Source organism: Chionomys nivalis, chromosome 16 (assembly GCF_950005125.1).
Source record: "Chionomys nivalis chromosome 16, mChiNiv1.1, whole genome shotgun sequence".
Taxonomy (NCBI): Eukaryota; Metazoa; Chordata; class Mammalia; order Rodentia; family Cricetidae; genus Chionomys; species Chionomys nivalis.
Window position 1 is genome coordinate 10712918 of NC_080101.1, and position 21908 is coordinate 10734825.

Sequence of the window (21908 nt, forward strand, 5' to 3'; positions counted from 1 at the left end):
CTCCAGTCACACAGTGAAGTCCCTTGAGAAACTTTCTCATCCATACACCCCTGCACTGTTAGCTGAGCATCCATACCCCCCTGCACTGTTACCTGAGCATCCATACACCCCTGCACTGTTACCTGAGCATCCATACACCCCTGCACTGTTAGCAGAGCATACCACTCACCAGAGTCACTTGGCAGATGTTTATGGGGATAACTGAACTGATAGGGTTGGGGGGTTTTTTTTGGACTTGTTATTTAGTATTTTCAAACTGCAAAAACCGTAAGTAAGAAAATAAATAAATAAATAAATAAATAATAAAAAAAAACAAAAACCAGTAAGTAAATGATCCAGTTAGTTATATGACATCATGAAGCACTGTACAGAAAATGATTTAAAAAAATAAAAGATATATATATAAATTAAAAATTTGGAAAGTAAAGATATATACAGAACAAATATGACAAAGAGATAATTTCCCAAAGATAGCCAAGGGCTTCTAATCCATTTACAGCAACAATCTTAAAAGGAGGGGACAAAAGAAGAAGAACATATCTGTTCTGGTGTCACTCATCAGATTGGTAAAGATGAAGAGAGTTTCAAGTTGGGATTGAAGATGCCAGGAAAGAAACACTCCAAGTCTTCATTTATCGGAGTAAATTGATGTGCTTCTCCTTGGAGAGCAATTGATCTATCAGTATCTACAAAATTTAAGACACCAAAACCTTCCATCTAAAATTTCAACTCTTATAAATTATCTGATAGATAAAATATAACACAAATTACTGCTTTTGTCTTACTTCAAATTGTTCCAAACTATGCCTGTTAAAAGCAAAAAGGCAAACTACGATGGAGCTTGTATACTATGGTATTCCTTTAGTACAAAGAAAATACGCAGATAATTCTCATATGTACATGAGACATCTTGAAAAACCTTGGCATTGACTGCTTCTCAGAAGATTTATTGTACTGTTGTCGGTCTTTTGACATTGTTAGAGCCTTCTATATTTTTCAGTTCTAAAAGCTATGACCTACCCCAAACACAAACATTTGTTGGTCATTTATTATGCACTAGAAGGATATTGGACCTTATGCCTATAACCATAAGTTATATCATTTATGGCTTCCAGGATTTTGCAAATATAGTGGTTACTAAAAAGGATTGTTACATATGACAGACACGTAATATCATCCTTCCCAATCCACTGAGAACCTGAAGCTTCTATATTAGGTGCACAGGAATGTGATAAAATGACATATATATATACATATGTATATGTATATATATATATATGCATACACAGACATGTGCATATAGATTGTTCTTGAATAGTCTTATATAAAATTGCCTTATATGAAAATTTTGTGAAATACTCATTAACATCCTGACACATTTAATTACCAACTTACCCAGCTCCATGTCCATCGTGATTCTGGAGAACTGTAACTATGGTATGTCCCTCAATAGCATGTCCCTCCCTGTCGTTTGTGAAACAACATGAGGGGTATTGGCATTAGCTCTTCCTGAGGCATTTGGTACAGCTTGATACATTTGTTAGTCTTGGGATTTTCTTTTTTGAGGCTTTTTAAGACACCAATTTTCTCTCAGTGCCTGTTAAGGGTCTATTTAAGCTTCTTCCTAATTTTGGCAGTTCATAGCTGTCTAGGAATATATTCATTTCTCCTAGATTTTTCAGCTTATTGGAAAAGCTGTCAAAGGATTCCCTAGTGTCCTCTAGAATTTATTGGATTCTGCTGTATCATCTCTCATTTTGCTAAGTCAAGTCTTCTCTTAAATCTGGTAGAGGTTTGTCAGTCTTAGTTGTCTATCCAAAGAACCAACTGTTTACATATACGTATACATATATATATTTCTCTTTGTCTCTGTCATTATTTCTGCCCTGACATTTATTATTCCCTGCTTTGGAATTTGGATTGTTCTTGTTTTTCTAAGATTTTGAGATGAGGCATCAGGTTATTCAGGAGGTGACTTTATTGACTGTAAACTTTCCTCTATAGATAACTTAGCTGTATCCCAGAGATTCTGGTAAGTTTTGCTTTTATCTTCATTTGTCTAGGAATTTTAAATTTTTCCTCCCTGATTTTTAAAATTCTCCTCCCACTAGTCTATTGGTTTTGGTATCTCTTCTAATTTCATTTGGAGATCTTCTAATTGAGGAGGTTGGCCTCTGAAGAGGTATCTGTAGTATTACTTTCAAAGGAGAAGAAAACTAATAGCTGCGGTGATGTGGGATGTCCTTCTGTGTATGTGTTGTTTTTATTGGTTGATAAATAAAGCTGCTTCAGCCAATGGTTTAGCAGAGTAAAGCCAGCCAGGAAATTCGAACAGAGCTGTAGAGAGAAAGTAGGCGGAGTCAAGGAGACACCATGTAGCTGCTGAAGGAAAAGATACCAGCCAACTGCCGAGGAGACAAGACATGTAGAAAATGAGGTAAAGCCAAACCCTCGAAGTAATACACAGATTAACAGAAATGAAAGAATGCTAGAGAGGTTTAGGAGAATCCAGAGTGAACATGGCCAGACTGACCTGGATCCTGTGAGGAGATGGGAGAGGGGAGAGAGGCGAGGAGCAGGACCAAGAGGCCATGAGGATAAAGGGTGGACCAAAGGGCGAGGTAACCAAAATGATTGGAAAGGGCAGTCTTTGGGAGGGCAGCCTAAGATAGAGGGCAAGGTATGCCATCCAGGAGGACTGTAACAGGGATACTGGGAGGACTGAAGGATGCTGGGAGGACCTGCATCTACTTTAATATGCCAGATCTACTTTAATATGGTAAGCAGGCACCTCAGCTATTTGTTACAGGTTTGAAAACTTACGCCCCAATCTTTTTTGTCAATAACAAATAAACGAGAAGGGCAACTTAATCTTCTATGACTATTTCCTATTGACATTGAAGCATCCTTGGTGGGAAGCCAAGGAAACGGGAATGCTGGCCAAGTCCAGGAAGGGTAGGCTGTTTCACTTCCTGTCCAAGATTTGCAGGATCATCTGGGGTTAGGGAAGGGCAGGTCATTTTGGAGCAGTTTGTGAGACTGGACCAATCTGGGAGGCCGATTCTGGGGGAACACCTAGGGCTGGCCAGTTTCTGGAGTAGTCTGTAGTTGACATGCAATCTGCTAGGATAGACAGACTAGATAGAGTAGGAAAGGGGTTTATGGGAAATTTCTAAGGGGCTTAGGAAAAACTTTAGTGTACGTTTGAAACTTTTGGGCCCATGGTCCTGGCGGTTGGGGGAGGGGAGTCCCAAGATTAGAGAATAAGAGGAGAGAGATTCCCGTCCTCAGGATCAGGGAGGTGGGTAAATCTAGGCTGTTGGTGCCGTGATTTTTCATTTGTATTTTAATAAATAAAGCTTTCCTGAAGACCAGAAAACAAAACAGCCACACTAGTCAGCCATATGGGCCGGGCAGTGGTGGCACACACCTTTAATCCCAGCAGCCACTCTAGTTGGCCACAGAGGCCAGGTAGTAGTAATGTATGCATTTAACCCCAGTACTAGAGAGAAATAAAAGTTGGGATAAAACAGGAACTCACTCTCTTTCAGTTTGAAGATTTCCTAGAGGTAAGAGCTCTCTAGTGGCTTGGCTGCTTTGCTTCTCTGATCTTCAGGTTGAACCCCAATATCTGTCTCTGGGGTTTTATTATTCATACTACAATAGGTGCCCAACGTTCAGGGTACAAATTCATGAAAAACTCATCTGCCTGTGGCTCTTTAACCACCAGCACAGGCCGGAGCTGCATGTGAGATTCTAGCCCAATCCAGCTAGACTTGCTTTTTTTTCCCCCACAAGCCTCTGAGCAAGTTTGGGGTTTTCCCATTATAGCCTCTCTGAAACAGTTTCCAGCTGCCACCCAAACTCCAGAAGCACCTGGGCTTCAAACACCACAGGACTCATCTGCCCTAGACTGGCTGGTTCTGGCTTCAGGCAGCACCCCCTACAACATGTGCTTCCCCCCAACAATCCCCTGTGCATTTCTCAGCTCTCTCTCTCTCTCTCTCCCTCTCTCCCTCTCCCCACCTCTCTCCCATGGTTTATGGGCTCTCCCTGAATCCCCTTCTCGAGCTGTTGCCAAACTAGGCAGCTGCCTTGAAATCCAGTTAGGCTTTTACTGTTCTACACAGCAGCAATGAGTCTCACATCTTCATCAACATCATCGGTAAATTTGGTAAGACAATTGGGAATTCTTCAATGGATGAATTAGTTAAAAGAGACAGGTTTTTCCCCCACATTAAAAATTGGGAAAAACCAATCTGGGCAGTGGTGGCTCATGCCTATAATCCCAGCACTCAGAAAGCAGAGACATGCAGATCTCTGTGAGTTCAAGACCAACTTGGTCTACAGAGCAAGTCCAGGGAAGGATCTAAAGCTACAGAGAAACACTGTTTCAAAAAAAATTGGGGAAAAAACATTGAAATTGAGTGGTGCAGGTCTCTATATGATAATATGCTAGATAGTTTGAAAATGAAACAATTAAATGAGAGGATGTCTAATTTATATGGGATTTATGTAATGCCAATTGTAAACATTATCAGCTTTATCATTTTTGTTTTATCACTAAAAACGTTAACCATCTGAGTGCTAAGATACAGGCCTTAGAAAAACCTAATAAGACAAATCACAGAGATATTCAGATCTAGACAGAGGAATTTAATGGAGAATCAATCTAAGCACTGCATTATAAGAATAGAGAGGACAGCCTAAGGTTTTCAAATAACCAAATTTAATATATCCAGTAACCTTACAGCAATTGACAAATGGAAGAGGCTCTGTTACTGCTAACTGGACTCCTGTGCCAATGTTAGATTTAAGGAGATCCAAGGAAACAATAGTCTCATATGGCATGCCTGCATCTTTTGTGAAGCAAATGTTAAACTCATGGTCAGTTTGTAATAGCATTATCACTAAAGACTGGATAGAATTTATTAACTGTGTTTTAAAGCCTGTTCCACAATTATAATGGAGTAACTGGTTCAGAGGAAAGGCTAAGATTATTGAACAATGGACTAAAGCTAGAGGTAGGGAAATTTCCCAAGGACAAATCCTTGAAGACAGATATTATGCTACTAGAGAAAGGCAAGCTGTATATGATGACCACACCCTGGATTTATGACATGCAGCAGTTTTGAATGCTTGGGAGAAATAGGAAAGAAAACTTAATCATTCATAAAGTTATACAGGGCCCAAAAGAAGCCTTTACAGATTTCTTACAGAGATTTACTTCAGCAGTAAAAAGAATGATACCAAATTCAGAATCTAGGCAAATAATAATTGAATCTCTGGATTTTAAAAAATGCCAATTCTCCATGCAAACAGATAATTAGGCCAATAAAGGCAAGGTTGGCATTTTTGGAGGAATGGAATTGAGATACAATTAATATCGAATCTCATAACCATGATGATACATGGATAGGAGAGGTGATTTCCAGAAATTTGAGGATAAAACAAAATGTAAGATGGTATAATTGTGGCAAACAAGGTCACCTTCACCTTAAAAGAGATTATAGACAGGGAATTCCTAGAAACAATATTTTTTCTAAGCATAATCCATTCAGAACATGCCTCCTTTCTGGATTATGCAAAAGGTGTTGCAAAGACGGCCATTGGAGTATTGAATATAGGTCAGTAAGGAATATTTAAGGTAATCTTTTGCCATTGAAAAACTCCACAAGGGGGCCTCTCACAGGCCTCTATGCCAAATCCAGTTCAGTCATTTTCTGCCATCATAGAGGAAACTCCTTCCCAGTACAATTTAAAAACCTAATGCCTATTGTAAAAAACCATACTGCTCTGGATAATAGGACAGCTATAGAAGGGAGAACAAAAATTCAGGAGAAACCATACAGCGAGTATTTTGGCAAACTTCTATAAATAGACAAAGGCAAAATTTAAAAATATAAATAAATGACATTATCATTGAATGTCTGATAGACTCAGGTGTCTTTGCATCCAAATTGGCTTCTTCAGGATGTAAATGTTCAGTTTCTAGAGACTGGAATTTTATCTCAGGTAAAGCAGAGCGTGAAATGGGTCAAAGAAGGACAAAGAGGAATATTAAATCTATATGTAGCTAACATAGCAAGGAATTTGTGGGGACATTATTTGTCACAGTAATAGAAGACTCGGATTAACATTCCCCCAGTCTTAGAAACAAACCATTCATTAATGTATTTTTCTGGAAAAAATATTACAAGATATTATAAATAACAAACACCAACCATTCAGTTTGTACAAGAGCGGGGCACAACAGTTGCTGATATTACAAAGGAACTAACAGCCTTACCTTTAAAATGGTTGACAGACAAACCTGGATGGGTTAAGCAATGGCCTTTAACAATAGAGAAACTGCAGGCTTTAAAAAGCTGGTATAGGAACAACTAGATGCTCAGCATATTAGAGAATCAACCAGCCCTTGGAATTCTCCTGTATTTGTTGTTAAAAAGAAATCTGGAAAATAAAGAATGGTAACGGATCTAAGAGCTATTAATAAGGCGATTCAACCAATGGGCTCTCCACAGTCTGGCATTCCTTTGCCTTCTCTATTGCCTAAAGCATGGCCTCTTATAGCTATTGATTTAAAAGACTCTTCACTATACTTTTACAAATAAAGGACAGAAAAAAATTTTCCTTCGCAGTGTATATTTATAATAATTATTAGCCTGGTAAGAGGTATTAATGGAAGATTCTCCCACAGTGAATGTTAAATAGTCTCACCCTATGCCAATATTTCATAAATGAGCCATTGGAAATGATACATAAGTAATATATCCTGAATCTACAATTTATTATTACATGGATGACATTTCACTGTCTGATTCAATTGTAGATACTTTATAAAGAACATCTGAAAAAGTAAAATTTTGCCTTGTTGGGGATTACGAATTGCTCCTGAAAAAAAATACAAAGAGGAGACTCTATTAATTATTTAGGCTGTAAATTAGGTTTGTAAAAAATAAGAACCTAAAAGATGCAAATTAGGAGAGGTCAATTGCAGACTTTCAATGACTTCTAAAGATTGCTAGGAGACATTTCCCATCTATGACCCACCATTGGGAGAGGTCCTGATGCCCTGATTAATTTAAACAAAACCTTAGATAGTGACAAGGACTTACATAGCCTAAGGGAAGTATCAGCTGAAGCTAAGAGAGAATTGACTTTGATTGAAGAGAAATTACAGAAGGAACATGTGGATCATGTGTACCTGAATCTTAACTACATTCTGGTCATATTACCCTCCAAACATTCCCCATCAGACATTTTAATGGAGAGGGAAGATATTATCGAGAATGGATCTTTTTATCATATAGATCGAGTAAAAAAATAAAAACTTATGTGGAAATTAACTCACATAGTTAATTCTAAATGGAAATTTGAGATTTCATCAATTAGTAGGAATAGACCCAGTAAAAATTATAGAACCTTTTAATAATGATGAAATTGACAAATTATGGGCAGAAAGTGAACCCTGGCGAAGAGCTTACAATAATTTTTGGGGGAGAGATTAACAACAATTATTCCAAAAGCAAGAGGAGTCAACTTATAAAGAGAACTAACTGTATTATTCCTCCTCACCTTGTGCAGGTCACACCAATAACTGGAACTCTTACATTTTATACTGATGCAAATGAATCAGGAAAGGCAGGCTACAAATCAAAAAATTTAAGTGAATGGATCAAAGCCCTTATGATTCTTTCCAAAAGTCATAATTATATGCTATTCTCATGGTACTAAGAATTTTAAAGAAACTCTCAATATAGTTACTGATTCATAATATGAATAAAAAATTTTTTTGCATATTGGGACAACTAATTTTATACCAGATGATACATAATTGACTTCACTATTTACTCAGTTATAAGACACAATCAGGAATAGGAATCACCCCATATACATAAGACACATCCAATCCCACAATGTCAGGGAGGTCCTCTAACACAAGATAATGCAGAAATCTGTAGGCAGAGGCTGCTTGTTCGTTCCCGGCCACTCAGACCCTGAAACGATATTATTACAACACTGCTTGGCCTATTAGCTCGCACTTCTTATTGGCTAGCTCTTGTATCTTAAATTAACCCATTTCTATTAATCTGTGTGCCACAACGTGATTGAGGCCTACCAGTAAGGTTCTGTCCTGTGTCTGGCATCTGTCTCCTGTGGTGGCTGCGTGGTTTCTCATTGACTGCGCCTACTGCCTCTCCTCTATCTGCTTGGAAGACCCTCCTTGCCCTATTCTGTGCTGCAATAGGCACAAAGCAGCTTTTTATTAACCAATGGTATACAGCATACAGAGGGGAATCCCACATCAGAAACTGTTCTATTATTGACTGGAAATGTGCTGTCAATATTTCATTAAAAAGCATCATGTCAATAATAAAGGTTTTTAAAAAAGACTTTTCCATCACATGGCAAGAAGCCAAAGAAATTACAAGGAAATGTCTTACTTGTCCTTTATACACTCAAACACCACTACCTGTAGGAAGTAGCCCAAAGAATACTCAAAGGAATGAAATCTGGCCAATGGATTTTTTCCATTTTGTAGAATTTCAAAAACTAAAATATGTGCACTACACAACTGATACCTATCCAGTTTTTCTGTGGGCAACTACTTTGAGTTCACAAAAGGCTTTTTAGGTAATAACACATTTGCTAGATGTTATGGCCATCATGGGTATAACTGTACAAATAAAGATAGACAATTCTCCAGGGTATGTCTCTAAGAAAATTAGATAGTTTCTTGCTTATTATAATATAAAGCCTATTACAGGTATACAGCACAATCCTACAGGCTAGGCAGTTAGAGAAAGATCAAATCGAACTCTAAAGGATATGTTAAATAAACAGAGTGGAGTGATAATACCCCAGCAGTAGGTTGAATGATACTTTACTAACTTTGAATTTTCTAAATGTTAATGAGAAAGGACCAACAACTGCAGAGAGACACTGGAATGAAAAAAAAAAAACTACAGAATTAAATCAGCCGCTATACTTTAAAAATGTACTGACCTCAGAATGGAAATCAGGATATGTGTTACATAAGAGAAGGAGTTTTGTTTTTGTTTCCACAGGAGAAGAAAAGCTATGGATACCATCAAAATTGATAAAGGTTTGATTTAAACAAGAGAGGCATCTTGATTAGAAGAGGTGATAGTTCATCAAAGAGCAAGGTCATTTAATCTCAACTAGTGTATAAAACTAACAAATCCTTTTCATTTGACCAGATCCAACTTGCCAAAAGACAATCTCCCTAAAATTATTGTTGGGGAAGGGTTTTATTTCCGTCTTTCAGGAGAATAAAGGCGTCCAGCTAAGGAATCTGAGGACCACTGGATGGATGAGACATCTGAAGAAAAAGGAAAAATCATCCAGAAAAAAAAAGTCTCAAGATAAAGAGTAGATTGACTTATTTGTATACCACTTTTCCAAGAGGATAAAAATTCATAAATCTTCCCAAATTTTTGTTTCTGTTGTTCTCTACAGACATAATGCAAATAGTCTTTTTGTAGCCCCAGTCCTTAAAGATTAAAGCTGGCTTTGGAGTTGAGAGTGTGGCTCCCTCCTTCTCTAAAGTCAAGCATGCTTATTAAAATGAAATCCAAAATGTCCCCTGTCATAAGAGCCACCCAATGTGGGACAGAAGAAAAACAAAAATTTAAGGACTTTTTTATTGACACTTCTCTCATAATTCTTTGGTTTTATATTGACCCTTTGAAAGCTTTTCTTAAGGTATAAATTTTATATGATTAATACATATATATTCTAAACTTTTTGTTATGATATTGATGATCCTATAGAGTACCAACTAATTCTAGAAAAAAAGATTTCATCTATTTTCCTGTACATAATTTTGGGTTTGAGTCTCTATCAGTTTTCCGCAGTAAACCATAATGCCCCATAATTACTATACCTTCTTTTTACTTCTTACCGAGTCGCTGGCTGTGTAGCTGGGTGACTGCCCCTGGAGTCCTCCTCCTTCTCTCACTCCTTGAGCTGTTTGCTTATTCTCTCTGCTTGACAGCCCCACCTATCCTTTCTCCTTCCTACCTATTGGCTGTTCAGCTCTTTATTAAACCAATCAGGTGTTTTAGGCAGGCAAAGAAACACAGCTTCACAGAGTTAAACAAATGCAACATAAAAGAATGCAACCCATCTTTGTATCATTGAACAAACGTTTCACAGCATAAACAAATGTAACAGATTTTAAAATAATATTGTACAACAGAAAGGCATCCAACATCCTTGTGATTGGAGCATAGTGGGGCCAAGAGGAGCTTCCTAGCACACCAGTGTGATTTTCGTAGTAAAAGGAGACAAAGCAGGGAACTCCACATGGCACTTATCCAGTAGAGGAGACGGGGGATGAGAGCAGAAGAAAAAGGAGAAGTCCAAATGGGCGTAGCAGGTCAGAGGCACAGCAGGCTGCAGGAGCCAGAGAAACATGTAGGTGCCCACATGGAGGGCAGAGCCCAGAGAGATACTCAGATGAGAGACAAATAGTGAGAAAAACAGGTAGAGGAAGCAGCCGCTGAACAATTGAACTCTCCATATGGGAACCAAATTTTGTGGGCAGCAGAAGTCAGCAGAATCAAAATGATCCATACATACCTTGTGAGAGTCTAATCAGCAGCTTGGTTTGGAGAGGCTGAGTTCGTTGGAAGGGAATTCATTTATACCACTTCTGGGTTTCCGCATCAGATGAATGACACAGAAAAGGAAGGACATGACTGCTTATAATTGAGGAGAAAGTTTATTATAGACAAAAGGGAGAGCATAGTCAGAGGCAGAGACATCTGGGAGAGTCCAGAGTAAACATGACCAGACTGAGCCAGGCCATATGAGGAGAGGGGAGAGGAACAGAACCGAGAGGCCATGAGAGTAAAGGGTAGCCATGAGAGTAAAGTGCCAGGTAATTGTTGAGTTATATAGGGAAAGGCAGCTTGGGGAGGGAAGCCCAAACAAATACCTGGGCTGGAGAAGTTTAAGGTAGGGGGTGGGGTATGCCAGTCAGGAGGACCCTGTAACAGGGAGGGACTGAGGGATGCTGAGAGAACCTGGCAACCAGGTCTGTCTGTCTTGGTATGTTAAGTAGGTACCTCAGCCATGTGGGTTTGAGATCTAATAAGCACATAGAAGTGATGTAAAAATTCTAGAGCAGGGAACATGCTTACATGTACTGAAATGCTCATGAAAGTATGTAGTAAATCTTCCGAAATTCTACCTGAATTCATCACTTTCACAGAAATCAACTCAAAATGTTTTCTCTCTTTCTTAAATTGAAAATATTCTTCTCTCACAATACATAGCGACCACAATTTCCCTGCTCTCCACTCCTCCTAGTTCTCCACCTCCATCTCGCCTCCCCCCCTTCAGATCCACTCCACCTGTCTCCTCTTCAGAAAAGAGCAGGCCTCCAATAGACAACAGTCAAACAGGACAGAACAAGACACAGTAAGACTGAGGCTAGACAAGGCAATCCATTAGGAGGAAGAGAGTCTCAAGAGCAGGTTAAAGAGCCCACTCCTACTGTTTGGAGTCTCACGAGAATACCAAACTTGTGAGCCATAACATGAATGCAGAGGACGTGATGCAGACCCATTTCTGTCTCTGTGAGCCCACGTGAGCTCTTGTAAGCCCATGCGAGCTCTGCTTAGTTTAGAGGGGCATGTTCTCCAGGTGTCCTCTATCCCCTCTAACTCCTACAATCTTTCTTCACACTCCTCCACAGGGTGCCTCCATCTCTGAGGAGAGGGACCTGATGAAGACCTCCAACTTAGACTCTGTCTCCTCATATGTGCCTGTGAGTCTCTGCACCTCCTCCCATCTGCTGCCAGAGGAAGCCTCTCTGGTCATGACTGGACAAGGCACCAATCCTAGGTCTCTGGGCTGTCCAGTCTCTGGTTCCTGGCCATCCAAGCAGTGTAGGACATGGGCTCCCTCTCCTGGTATGACCCTCAAGTTAAACTAAACATTAATTGGCTACTCCCCCAAATTCTGCACCACAAAATATTTCCCATCCCATCCTTTTTTTTTGTTTTTTGTTTTTTTGTTTGTTTTTTTGTTTTTCGAGACAGGGTTTCTCTGTAGCTTTGGTGCCCGTCCCTGGAACTAGCTCTTGTAGACCAGGCTGGCCTCAAACTCCCAGAGATCCGCCTGCCTCTGCCTCCCGAGTGCTGGGATTAAAGGAGTGCACCACCACTGCCCGGCTTTCCCACCATTTTTATTCAAACAGAATCACATCCAACAGTCAGGTTAAGCCAGATGTGGTAACTCATGTTATCCCAGTGTTCAGAAGGCTGAGGTGTGAGGACCACCAAGTTCCAGGCCAGGCTGGACTACACAGCAAGACCTTGTCTCAAAAATAAAATAATAAATGTCATCTGGTTTAGACATTTCTGAGCTGGGTTTACGACTGGAGATTTCATTGTCAGTAGCCACTGATGCTCTTGATTCAGGACCAGGTGATGGAAAGGAATACAACAGTTTGCCTTGACTTCCTAAAACACATTATTATTAAATACAAAACAATGAAAAAGCAGCGGGAACAAGGAGGGCTCCTGTATCACTCAGTCACCACACCAAACATTCCATTATTTGTTATCATTAAATGAAGTGAAGCTTGCCCACGCTGATTCACCCAGTAAACCCCCTAAGCTTTATGCCCTCTCATCCTGAAACTAGAAATCCTACTTCTAGGAAGGGCCATTTCTTTTTTGCCTATTACTGTGGTCTAAAAACTGGTCCTATGGCTTTAGGTGATCAAAACTCATAAATTTTCACCAGAATCATGGACTCAAGCCTTTCCTTAAAGGATGGTTCTTCTCGTGACCACTGACCTCCTAGTGAATGCACTAACCTTAAAGATGGCAGGTGCAGCAGGATGAAGTTGTCGGGGGAGACCAGGTCTGCAGCCCACCACACATCCACCCACACACGCACCCTGCCAATCCCCTCTCCACCTCATCTCTACTCGTTTTAAACACAGGATATTCTTCAATTCATCACGGTCCCCTTTCCAGCCACCATAGTAATGCTTGCATCATTCCCTTTCCTGAGAAAGTCTACCTATGTAAGAGCCCCAGAAGTCTGTTCTCATGTTAAGTCTCTTTCTGGTCCTAAGAGGGTTCAGTTCCCACAGCCCTTCCTAATACTGCTGTCCTTCTATGAGGGGCAGCATAGAAATAACACATTCTTGTCACGGTACTGAAAGAAAACACCAAAGAGATAGGCTAACTGAACTTCTGCCTCACCTTGTACAACTCAAAATTGCCTAGGATGAAAACGAGTATTGTAGCGAGCTGCGTGAAGCCACACCTGATGGCAATGTAGAGAGCTGCGTGGAGTTGCACATGATGGTGCTGGCTCCCGCCCTCCGCAATCCCAAAAGTGAGTGCTCTCTGTGATAATCAACTCCTATGGCTAAGGCCTGACTTATGCTATTATCATGCAATGATTGTCAGCTGCTTGCATATGCGTGGACCTATGGGCAGTGCCCACCTGGCAATCTGAGGTTGGCGGCCCAGGCCTACTTAAGGGCTGGGAGAGGTTTGCCTGAGAGAGAGGAAGGGAGAGAGGAAAAAAGAGAGAGAGAGAGGGAGAGAGAGAGAGAGAGAGAGAGAGAAATTTTACAATTGTCAAAAGGTCCTGAATAAAACTGCAGTGAGAAGAGCTCCGGTGTTGTGCGTCCTCCTTGCTGGACGAGGGGGACCGTGACAGGTGGTGGCCCGTACGGGGACAAGACAAGTGGTGCCGTGTACGGAGACCTCCAAACCTCTCTCCGTGGAGCCCAGAACTTGCTGCAGTCAGGGGGTGCACCGGATAATCCTCAGGTAAAGATTGGGGATCCGCGAAAAAAGCGGGTTTTCCACTCTCGCCGGTAGAAGGGAGAGTGGGGGTAATGAGAGCCACGACCAAAGTGGACGGTTTAAAATAAAACTAAAAGAATGGGATTTTAGAATGGGCGCTTCAACATCACACCTGATTTTTCTGGCTCTTAACGAGCTGTTACGGAGCGCATTGGAAAGATTTTTGACTGAATGTGACACAATTGCTCCTTGGTTTGCCATCTCTGGCAATCTTAATGTGTCATCCTGGGACAAGCTTGGTAGAGATCTGAATTTTGCTGCTGAACAAGGTATGCTAAGGAAGGGAGTTAGATTCATGTGGTTTGAATTACCGAGACCTCCTGAGTTTGCAGTGGAGAGTGAGCAGCTGCGGCTCCAAGGCCAAGCAGCGCTGAGGGTCTGCGAACCTGCAAACACCCAGGACCTGCCTTGAGGACCAACAAGGCCAGAACACTAGGCCACTCCCAGCGTGTGCCTCAGGGCATAGAAGCGCAGCACAACCGCGATAAGATCTGTTGGCCTGGACCCCTGTCCCTGCCCGGGGCAACAGGCCGAGAAGGGATCCGTCCTATCCCGATGGGGTCCTATCCCGATGGGGTCCAGGGCGGCCCACTCTGCGCTGCCACGCCTCCACCTTCCAGCTCGGTGGGGAGGTAGAGTCTCTGCCTCTCCCCAGTCGCTGCCCTGACCTGCGTCCAAGCGAGGCTGAAAATGGCAGTAAGAATGCAACGTCCCCGCTCAGCAGGAAGTAGCCAGACAGACTGACAACGCCCAAATTCCCTAAAACGTTTTAAGTGGGGACCCTTCAATGGTTGCAGAGCAGCAAGCCTGCTTTCCTGAGTTCTGCTCCACTCCATGCACCAGTCTGGACCCAGAATGAATGCAGCTGGGGCAGAAAGGCAGCTGGAGCAGAACTGGAGCAGAGCTTTGCTAGGTGGCTGTGGTGGAAGGCACATTGCCTCAGCAGTCGGTGCCTAGCCTGGCGGATGCCACAGCAGTGCTAAGAGTATCAGCAAAGCAACAAGTGCTGGAGCTGAGACAAGCTGGAGCACAGACCCCACAGGGCTGCCCGAGAATGCAGCATAGCTGCAGGGCAAGGAAAAGGTAATGGCAGTTTTAGGCTCTGCACGCTGCTGAAGAGTCTGCGACAGAGCTAATTTAAATCAAGAGACTGCCCTATTGTAGGAGCAGGTACCTTGTGTGTACTGTTTTAGCCAAAGGGTTGGTAGAATACCATAGCCCAAATGGGAGGTTGGGTCTAGTGGTGATTGGGAACCCTACTGCTGGCAATCTCAACACCTGTTGTCATGGGCATTCATTAAATCCTGTGTAAGATCAGACAACCCATGAGAATGCAGCATATGGTCACTTAGCAGAAGCAGGATCAGCTGAGCTGCTAGGGAAGCCAAAGAGGTGCACGAGGAGGTGTCTTCCATGCACTCAGCTGACAAAAATGAATGTGCCACGGGGGTATGGCAGCTGGGGTATGTTAAGAGACGCAAGTCCATACCCTAGTCTGTCAGACATTTCTATCCATCCAGGGCTGTGTGTGACCAGCATTCAATATGACTCATGCAGCTAATCTGTCTAAAGAATTGTCTAGATATCTTTTAGGTAATTGGTCTGGTGAATTCGAAAACTGGAAAAGCTGCGAGTGGCGACTGCAGATTCCACACGCATGGACACCAGCCTGGCAGAAGGACTATCCTCCTGGATCACTCCATGGATCATCTGAAGGAGTGGGCGGGAGTAGGAGCCCTAACAGGCTTAATGGTGCTTTCCTCCCTGGTATGCCTGTGGTGCGTCTGTCACATAAGGGTTTCACAGCATTGCAATGCAGTTATGATCATTCAGGCCTTCACGGCCATTGAAGCAGGACAGTCTCCCCAAGTTTGGCTATCTTAAAAGAGAAGCAAGCACAGGATGCGAGGCTTGCGCACTGCACTTGAGGTAAGCATACATCAACCTCAAGAAGAGCAAGTCTGATTGCATGTGGGTTGGTGTCTAACTCCCACCTCTGTAAAAGGACACCGGACAGGTCTAGTGTTCTCTGGGTGGATGACACCTGGACAGACACTAGTACATGTCCCATTTTTAACAGAGATCAGACCTCTACTCTTGCCTGTAGCTTTACAAAACAAAAAGGGGGAACTGTAGCGAGCTGCGTGAAGCCACACCTAATGGCAATGTAGAGAGCTGCGTGGAGTTGCACCTGATGGTGCTGGCTCCCGCCCTCCGCAATCCCGAAAGCGAGTGCTCTCTGTGATAATCAACTCCTATGGCTAAGGCCTGACTTATGCTATTATCATGCAATGATTGTCAGCTGCTTGCATATGCGTGGACCTATGGGCAGTGCCCACCTGGCAATCCGGGGTTGGTTGCCCATGCCTTCTTAAGGGCTGGGAGAGGTTTGCCCAAGAAGAGAGGAAAAGAGAGTGAGTGAATGAGAGAGAGGAGAGAGAGAGAGATTTTACAATTGTCAAAAGGTCCTAAATAAAACTGCAGTGAGAAGAGCTCCGGTGGTCGCGTCATCCTTGCTGGACGAGGGGGGCCGCGACAGAGTATAGTCTTAAGATTTCAGCAATCATTGATTAAAAGAAAAAAAGTCATCTCCTTCAAGTTATAGAAACAATTTTAATGCAGACAGTCAATAGGGCATCTTTTGCATTGCTCGCAAAATTTCATCTCTTTCTGCTGCTGTAGGCATAGATGGTTCAACTCCATTTTGTCTTCTTTGGATCATGACAGAATTCTGTACATAGGCATAAAAAAAATAAAAATCAGTCATGTATTAAATGGCAATAACTTGTCAGTAATTTTCCACTGTTTCTTCAAAAAGAAAATTCTAAAACCTAAGTTTCCCTCCCTCCACCCCCAAGACAGGGTTTCTCTGTGTAGCTTTAGAACTTGTCCTGGAACTAGCTCTGTAGGCCAGCTTGGCCTTGAACTCACAGAAATCCACCTGCCTCTGCTTCCCAAGTGCTGGGTGAAACCGAAGTTTTAAAACTCCAAAACCTACTTCTGGAACTCCTTATGTTTCAATCCACTAACATTTACTTACAATGAAGTGATTATCCCCACAGAAAACATTATCAGCAGGAGTGGGGTAGGAATATGCCATGAAGTACATATACAAGAGTGTATACAGTTCACCTACAAGAGCTAGGCATGATTAAGTGAGACTAATTATCAGAAAAGGAAAGGGAACTCAAGGAAACAAATGAATTATCAATGTATTAATCACATTTTAACACTATAATTGCTGTGGGAAAGGAGACAGAAACGAAAGTCTAAGGAGATGTATGACATCAAGGTAAACTATACTTTCTCCTCTTCAGGAAACACAAATTTATAACAAGGTTATTTTATGATTACAGATACTTCCCTAGGAAGACTTATTCATATTGAAACTGAAGCATTAACCCTTACACTAGAATGAAGCAATCTCTCAAGGACCCCATAGGGTTGAAATACTACACGGGAGGTAAGGTTGGAGGTTAAATTTCCCTCTAGCCATTATTGGAAAGAATGTGGGTTATTGATTGATATCAGCTTCAGTCAAGAGCCAAGAGCAGAGTTTTAACCAGAAGCGTGCCAAAGTGGGCTTACCCAGAATCGCCGGCAGTTTTTGTACTTCAAGAAGTAATTTGAACATCTTTCCCTGTCATAGTTGTTTTCATCCATACATCTGGTAGAAGCATCAGATTCCTTAAATATGTAAGAGAGTCGTCATTTAAAATGTGGAATGTGATCTAAAAGACCCCAACACAAAGGCTTCTGAAATCGCTTCCCCTCTGAGCAGATGGGAAATGGTTTATTTTTGTTCATATTTTAGTGGGTAGACTTATAAAACCCAAATAATATAGCCAACTATTCCAGAAGTCACTCAACTTAAAAAGACATCTTTTTTTCCAGTCCGGGCCAGTTTTCTAAGTATCTGATCACACAAGTCTGAGCCAGAGCGCTGACTGTGGTCATTTGTCCCAGAAGCTGAAGCAAGGTTTACCACGCGGAGCACTGCTCCACAGCAAGCGGGAGAAACCTGTCTCTCAGCTCACGGCGCGCTCCTGGCTTTCCCCAATTCTCATTTTGACTTGATGTTTGATCTTAACACTCGTTTTGAGATTCCAGGTAAATTACACAGGTTAAGTGATCTACATCAAAACAACCTAAATTAACAGCATTCATCTAGATGCATTTTTGGCTATCGTTCACTCCATTACCCAAGTGTACTATTACATATGCAGTTTTAATAGTTATCATTAATGTGACTTCAAAAAGAAAGCAGCACGGGGCCATGTGTTTGAAATGAAGTAGGTAGCACTGGTAATTAAACTTAAGCTGTCTGAACTAGAAGCGGTTCGGACAATGAGCTTAAAAAAAAAAAAAAGGTATGGCTCTGAGAAGTTATCAAAATAAAGTTTCCAATAGGCAGGCAATCTGTTTCACCATTCTAAGAAATATAACTTATCTAAACAATATTTGCATACTTAATAAAGTTGTTGGAAACAGAATATACAGACCAATGGGTATATACTGTATAGTGTGTATGTTTGAAAAGTCCACACAGGATGGTGCGTTAGTGCTCCACATGGCAACAATATGATGACGTTTATATTGTATTTCTCAGAAGTGGCAAGGACACAGCAGAGTGTTACAAGTTATACCCAATTAATGTGAACAAAAGGTTATTATTTCAACACAATGTTGTTTTTAAGATACCTTTGTGAGAACCATTAAGCTTTAAAATAAGCTAGTTGTACCATCACCCTATGACTCAGCCAGGCTGTCTCAAAGACAGATTAAATAGCTGTTGTGATTAAAACCATTGTTTTTAAGAGTTTGCTGTGTGGTACCACGTTTAGATTTCAAGATTTTCCTTGGCGTTACATATGCTGGCCAAGTTTAACAGCGACAACCAAACGCGGCTTCCTTCACAACTAAGCAAAACTGAAAAGAGTCTTTGTTAGCTAAATTTTGGTCATTTTTAAATGTCAGAGTGAAATAAAATACACTGGCCAGGAATATCTTTTTCATAGAATAATACTTTATTCAATAACTGTCAGAAACAAACGCCAACAAAATTTAGAGCGGTTTTCCCAAGTTAACACTCACGACAATGAAAAACAAACCACCCTACCGACAAGCAAGGGTTTATGTCAGGGTCCCTCAGGCGCCGTGTGACCAGGGGCATCTTGTCTTCTCACTGCAGACACCTGGGAGAAAAACAGATCAGAAGGATATGACCAGAAAACATTATCGGCCTCACAAGCATGGAAAACTTAACTCTCTAAGCAGAAGGTACTTTAGTAAACAATACAGCGCAGTGAGTATCTCAAAAAGCCAAGTTACTGTTCGGTGAGCGTTCCAATGAAGAGTTTTCTTCCAGCTACCTCTACTTAAATGCCACTCCCCTGGGCTGGAGGAAGTCAGGGAATGCTACTGTGGCTCAGTAATTTTCCACCTGGAGTCTTAGACATACAGTTCTGCAAGAAGTCTTGATTGATTAAAGACAGCACACTTCCCTGAGAGCCAGTCAGCTATCCCAAGGAGAGGACCACACTTCAGGAAGCAAAGCTATCTATCAGTCATGGTTCAGGACAACTGCTCCTCAGACTCCAGCTCAAGGGAAACTGGTGACAAGTCTCTTCAAAGAAAACAGCAGTAATCTCAGTTACTTCAGAGTGATCTTTATTTGTTTCAATACATTGATATGGCATTAATACGCAGCCCACCATCTTTGAAAAAAAAAATCCCTGCACCAAGCATAAGACGCTGATGTGGCATATATGCCCAAATCCTGCCCTAGTTTAATCATTTTTCTACCTAAAAATCAAAGTAGATTCCAGAGAAACAAGACAGTATGATGTTCACAATGCCACTAAATTAAAAAAACAAAAAAACAAAAACATGCATGGGCATTTTCAGAGAAGTCAGAATTTTTGTATGAAATGTCACAAAAATGTTCAAAGAAATAATGTATCTTCAGAAAAAGTAATTCAAGCCCCTGAACGCCAGATAAGTGAATGTATTCTCAGTCAATGGTCACCCTATCCAGTTCCTTTTATACTGAGAAACAGCCGGATGTCTAGGCTAAAGGAGTCCAACCCTTCTGTGGGATAGAAAGGATGGTTCTGATTATTCTTCCGTTCTTTAACTTTCAATAATTACCAAATAATTATTTATTTCATGACCTTCATTGAAAATATCCAGCCAATAGAAGCATCTTGACAGAAACTCAGTATACAGAGTCCAACTGTATCTAGAAGCTTTTGCTCCTCGGAGGGCAGAATTTTACACGACTGCCTCTTCCTAAGAGAAATAACGGGACTGAGAAAATTTACCACCTTCTCTTTCCTATCTATCCTGTCATGCCTTCACAGAACTCTGCTTGATTCTTCATACACCAGGCATATAATAATCTCGGCAACAATCAGACACAAACAGAACTCAAGCTCTGTCCTAACCACGAAGGGATTCTGTTCTATGTCAGTATCATCTGCCAGAAAAATCTTTAAAAATACCTACACAACACAGGCATCAAATTTGCTGTTTCTAGCTAGTACCATTTCATTGTCTTTTATTCTGGATTCTAAACACAAGTCACTTTAAACATGGATTTCCGAATGCCCCCTCCTTCACATGAATCCCTGTGTGAACTGTTCAGGAAGAGGAAATGTCAATTTACTTGGAAGAGTGCTGCTGAAGGGCGAGATGGAGTGCCCTACTGAAGAGGCCTTATCTGCTGACTCTTTGAAGACTCAGGAGTGAACAACTGTTACAAAGTTCTACTACTTCCAAGTGGATGGATATTCAGAAAGAAAGAAAAAAAATCAAAGGTTTGAGGGAAGTTGCAAACCTACAGCACACGTGAGGAATAACTCTAAAATCTACTCTAAGGGGCAAACTGCTTACCAAAAGAGTTCCTGATGCCCGATTCCCACTCCTCGTAGCTTTGATCCGTGGTGGGGGAAGGGCGCGTTACTGAACACGTCCAGGCTCCTAGGCTGCTCAGAGTCAAGTCTGAGAGCTAAATCCGGAAGCAGAAACACACCACGCTGTAAACCTGGATACAGAGAATCAGGGACATAAAGTCAAAGTACACACCACCCCAAGAACTGGGAGATCGGAGGAGAGCCCAATGCATGCGACTCCCGGATCGCCTCGCCTTCCGGGGTGCCGCTCCGCAGTGTCCGACCGTAGACACCGGGCACAGGTGAACACGACACGGGGGCTGGGGAGTCGGGGGAGCAGCAGAGCGCGGGAACCCGGGGAGGGCAGGGCAGAGAGTGACACTATCCGGGGTGTCCAGACCTGCATGGGGTCACCTTCCGCTGCCCCAGCGGGACGGATCGCGTAGCGCGAGCAGCGGCAGCGGGGCACGCCGCAGACGATGTGGCGCCACGAACTAGGGTCGGGCTCCTCGGCTAGTGTGGTCCGGGGCCTGCGGTGGAGGGAGGGAGGGGCCGGAGACCACTCACCACCGGTCGCAACTCCGCCAGCACCCGAGCCGGCTCCAGCTCCAAACACGTCAGTGGCTCACGCAGCAGGACCTTAAGTAGCGCGCACCCCAACGTGCTGCCCCCGCGCCCCCCGTTTCGGCCTGTCCAATCCGCTCGCGCCGCTGCCAGATTGACAGGCGCGCGGGACTCTGCACTGTGGGGGCGGGCCCTGTTCGCTCCGCCCCCGGGAGGTGGGAGGAGGGCCCAGGCAGGAGGAGTGGGTGGGGCGGTGTGAGACCCCGCCCTCGCTCCGCCCCACCGCGCCCCCCGCCCTACAGCCTCGCTCTTAACACTTCGGCCTGACGGGCGGCCCCGCCAACCAATGGGTCTGCCGGAACCCGGCGGCGGCCTCGCGGATTGGCCGGACCCGGGGCGGAGCGGGCGGGGGGCGGGCCCCGAGGCGGGCGGAGGCCAGGGCGGGCCGGCGGGCGGGCGCGGGGCGGGGGCGGCGGCCGAGCGGGCGGGGGGAGGCGGCAGTGGGCGCGACGTCGGCGGCGGCGGCGGCGGCGGCGGCGGCAGCGGCGGCGGCAGCTGCAAGTTGAGCTGCAGGGGCAGCGCATAC

The 21908-nt window shown here is 42.9% G+C and overlaps 1 protein-coding gene across 4 annotated transcripts; it reads right to left on the bottom strand.

The window, feature by feature from the left end:
• Nucleotides 1–16458: 16458 nt before the first annotated feature.
• On the bottom strand, nucleotides 16459–21392 carry Chchd7 (coiled-coil-helix-coiled-coil-helix domain containing 7). Of its 4 annotated transcripts, none has more exons than XM_057790638.1 (5): nucleotides 21326–21392; nucleotides 20760–20910; nucleotides 18985–19060; nucleotides 17454–17552; nucleotides 16459–16596 (listed from the first exon to the last, which is right to left on the bottom strand). In XM_057790638.1, exons 3-5 carry the CDS (start codon nucleotides 19036–19038, stop codon nucleotides 16492–16494), a joined length of 258 nt encoding a protein of 85 aa, XP_057646621.1. In that variant the 5' UTR covers nucleotides 19039–19060; nucleotides 20760–20910; nucleotides 21326–21392; the 3' UTR covers nucleotides 16459–16491. The 4 variants fall into 4 exon arrangements, with proteins under 4 accessions (XP_057646621.1, XP_057646622.1, XP_057646620.1 ...); XM_057790639.1 differs by having other exon boundaries at nucleotides 20760–20874; nucleotides 21173–21375; XM_057790637.1 differs by having other exon boundaries at nucleotides 21159–21375.
• Between the last annotated feature and the right edge of the window lie 516 nt (nucleotides 21393–21908).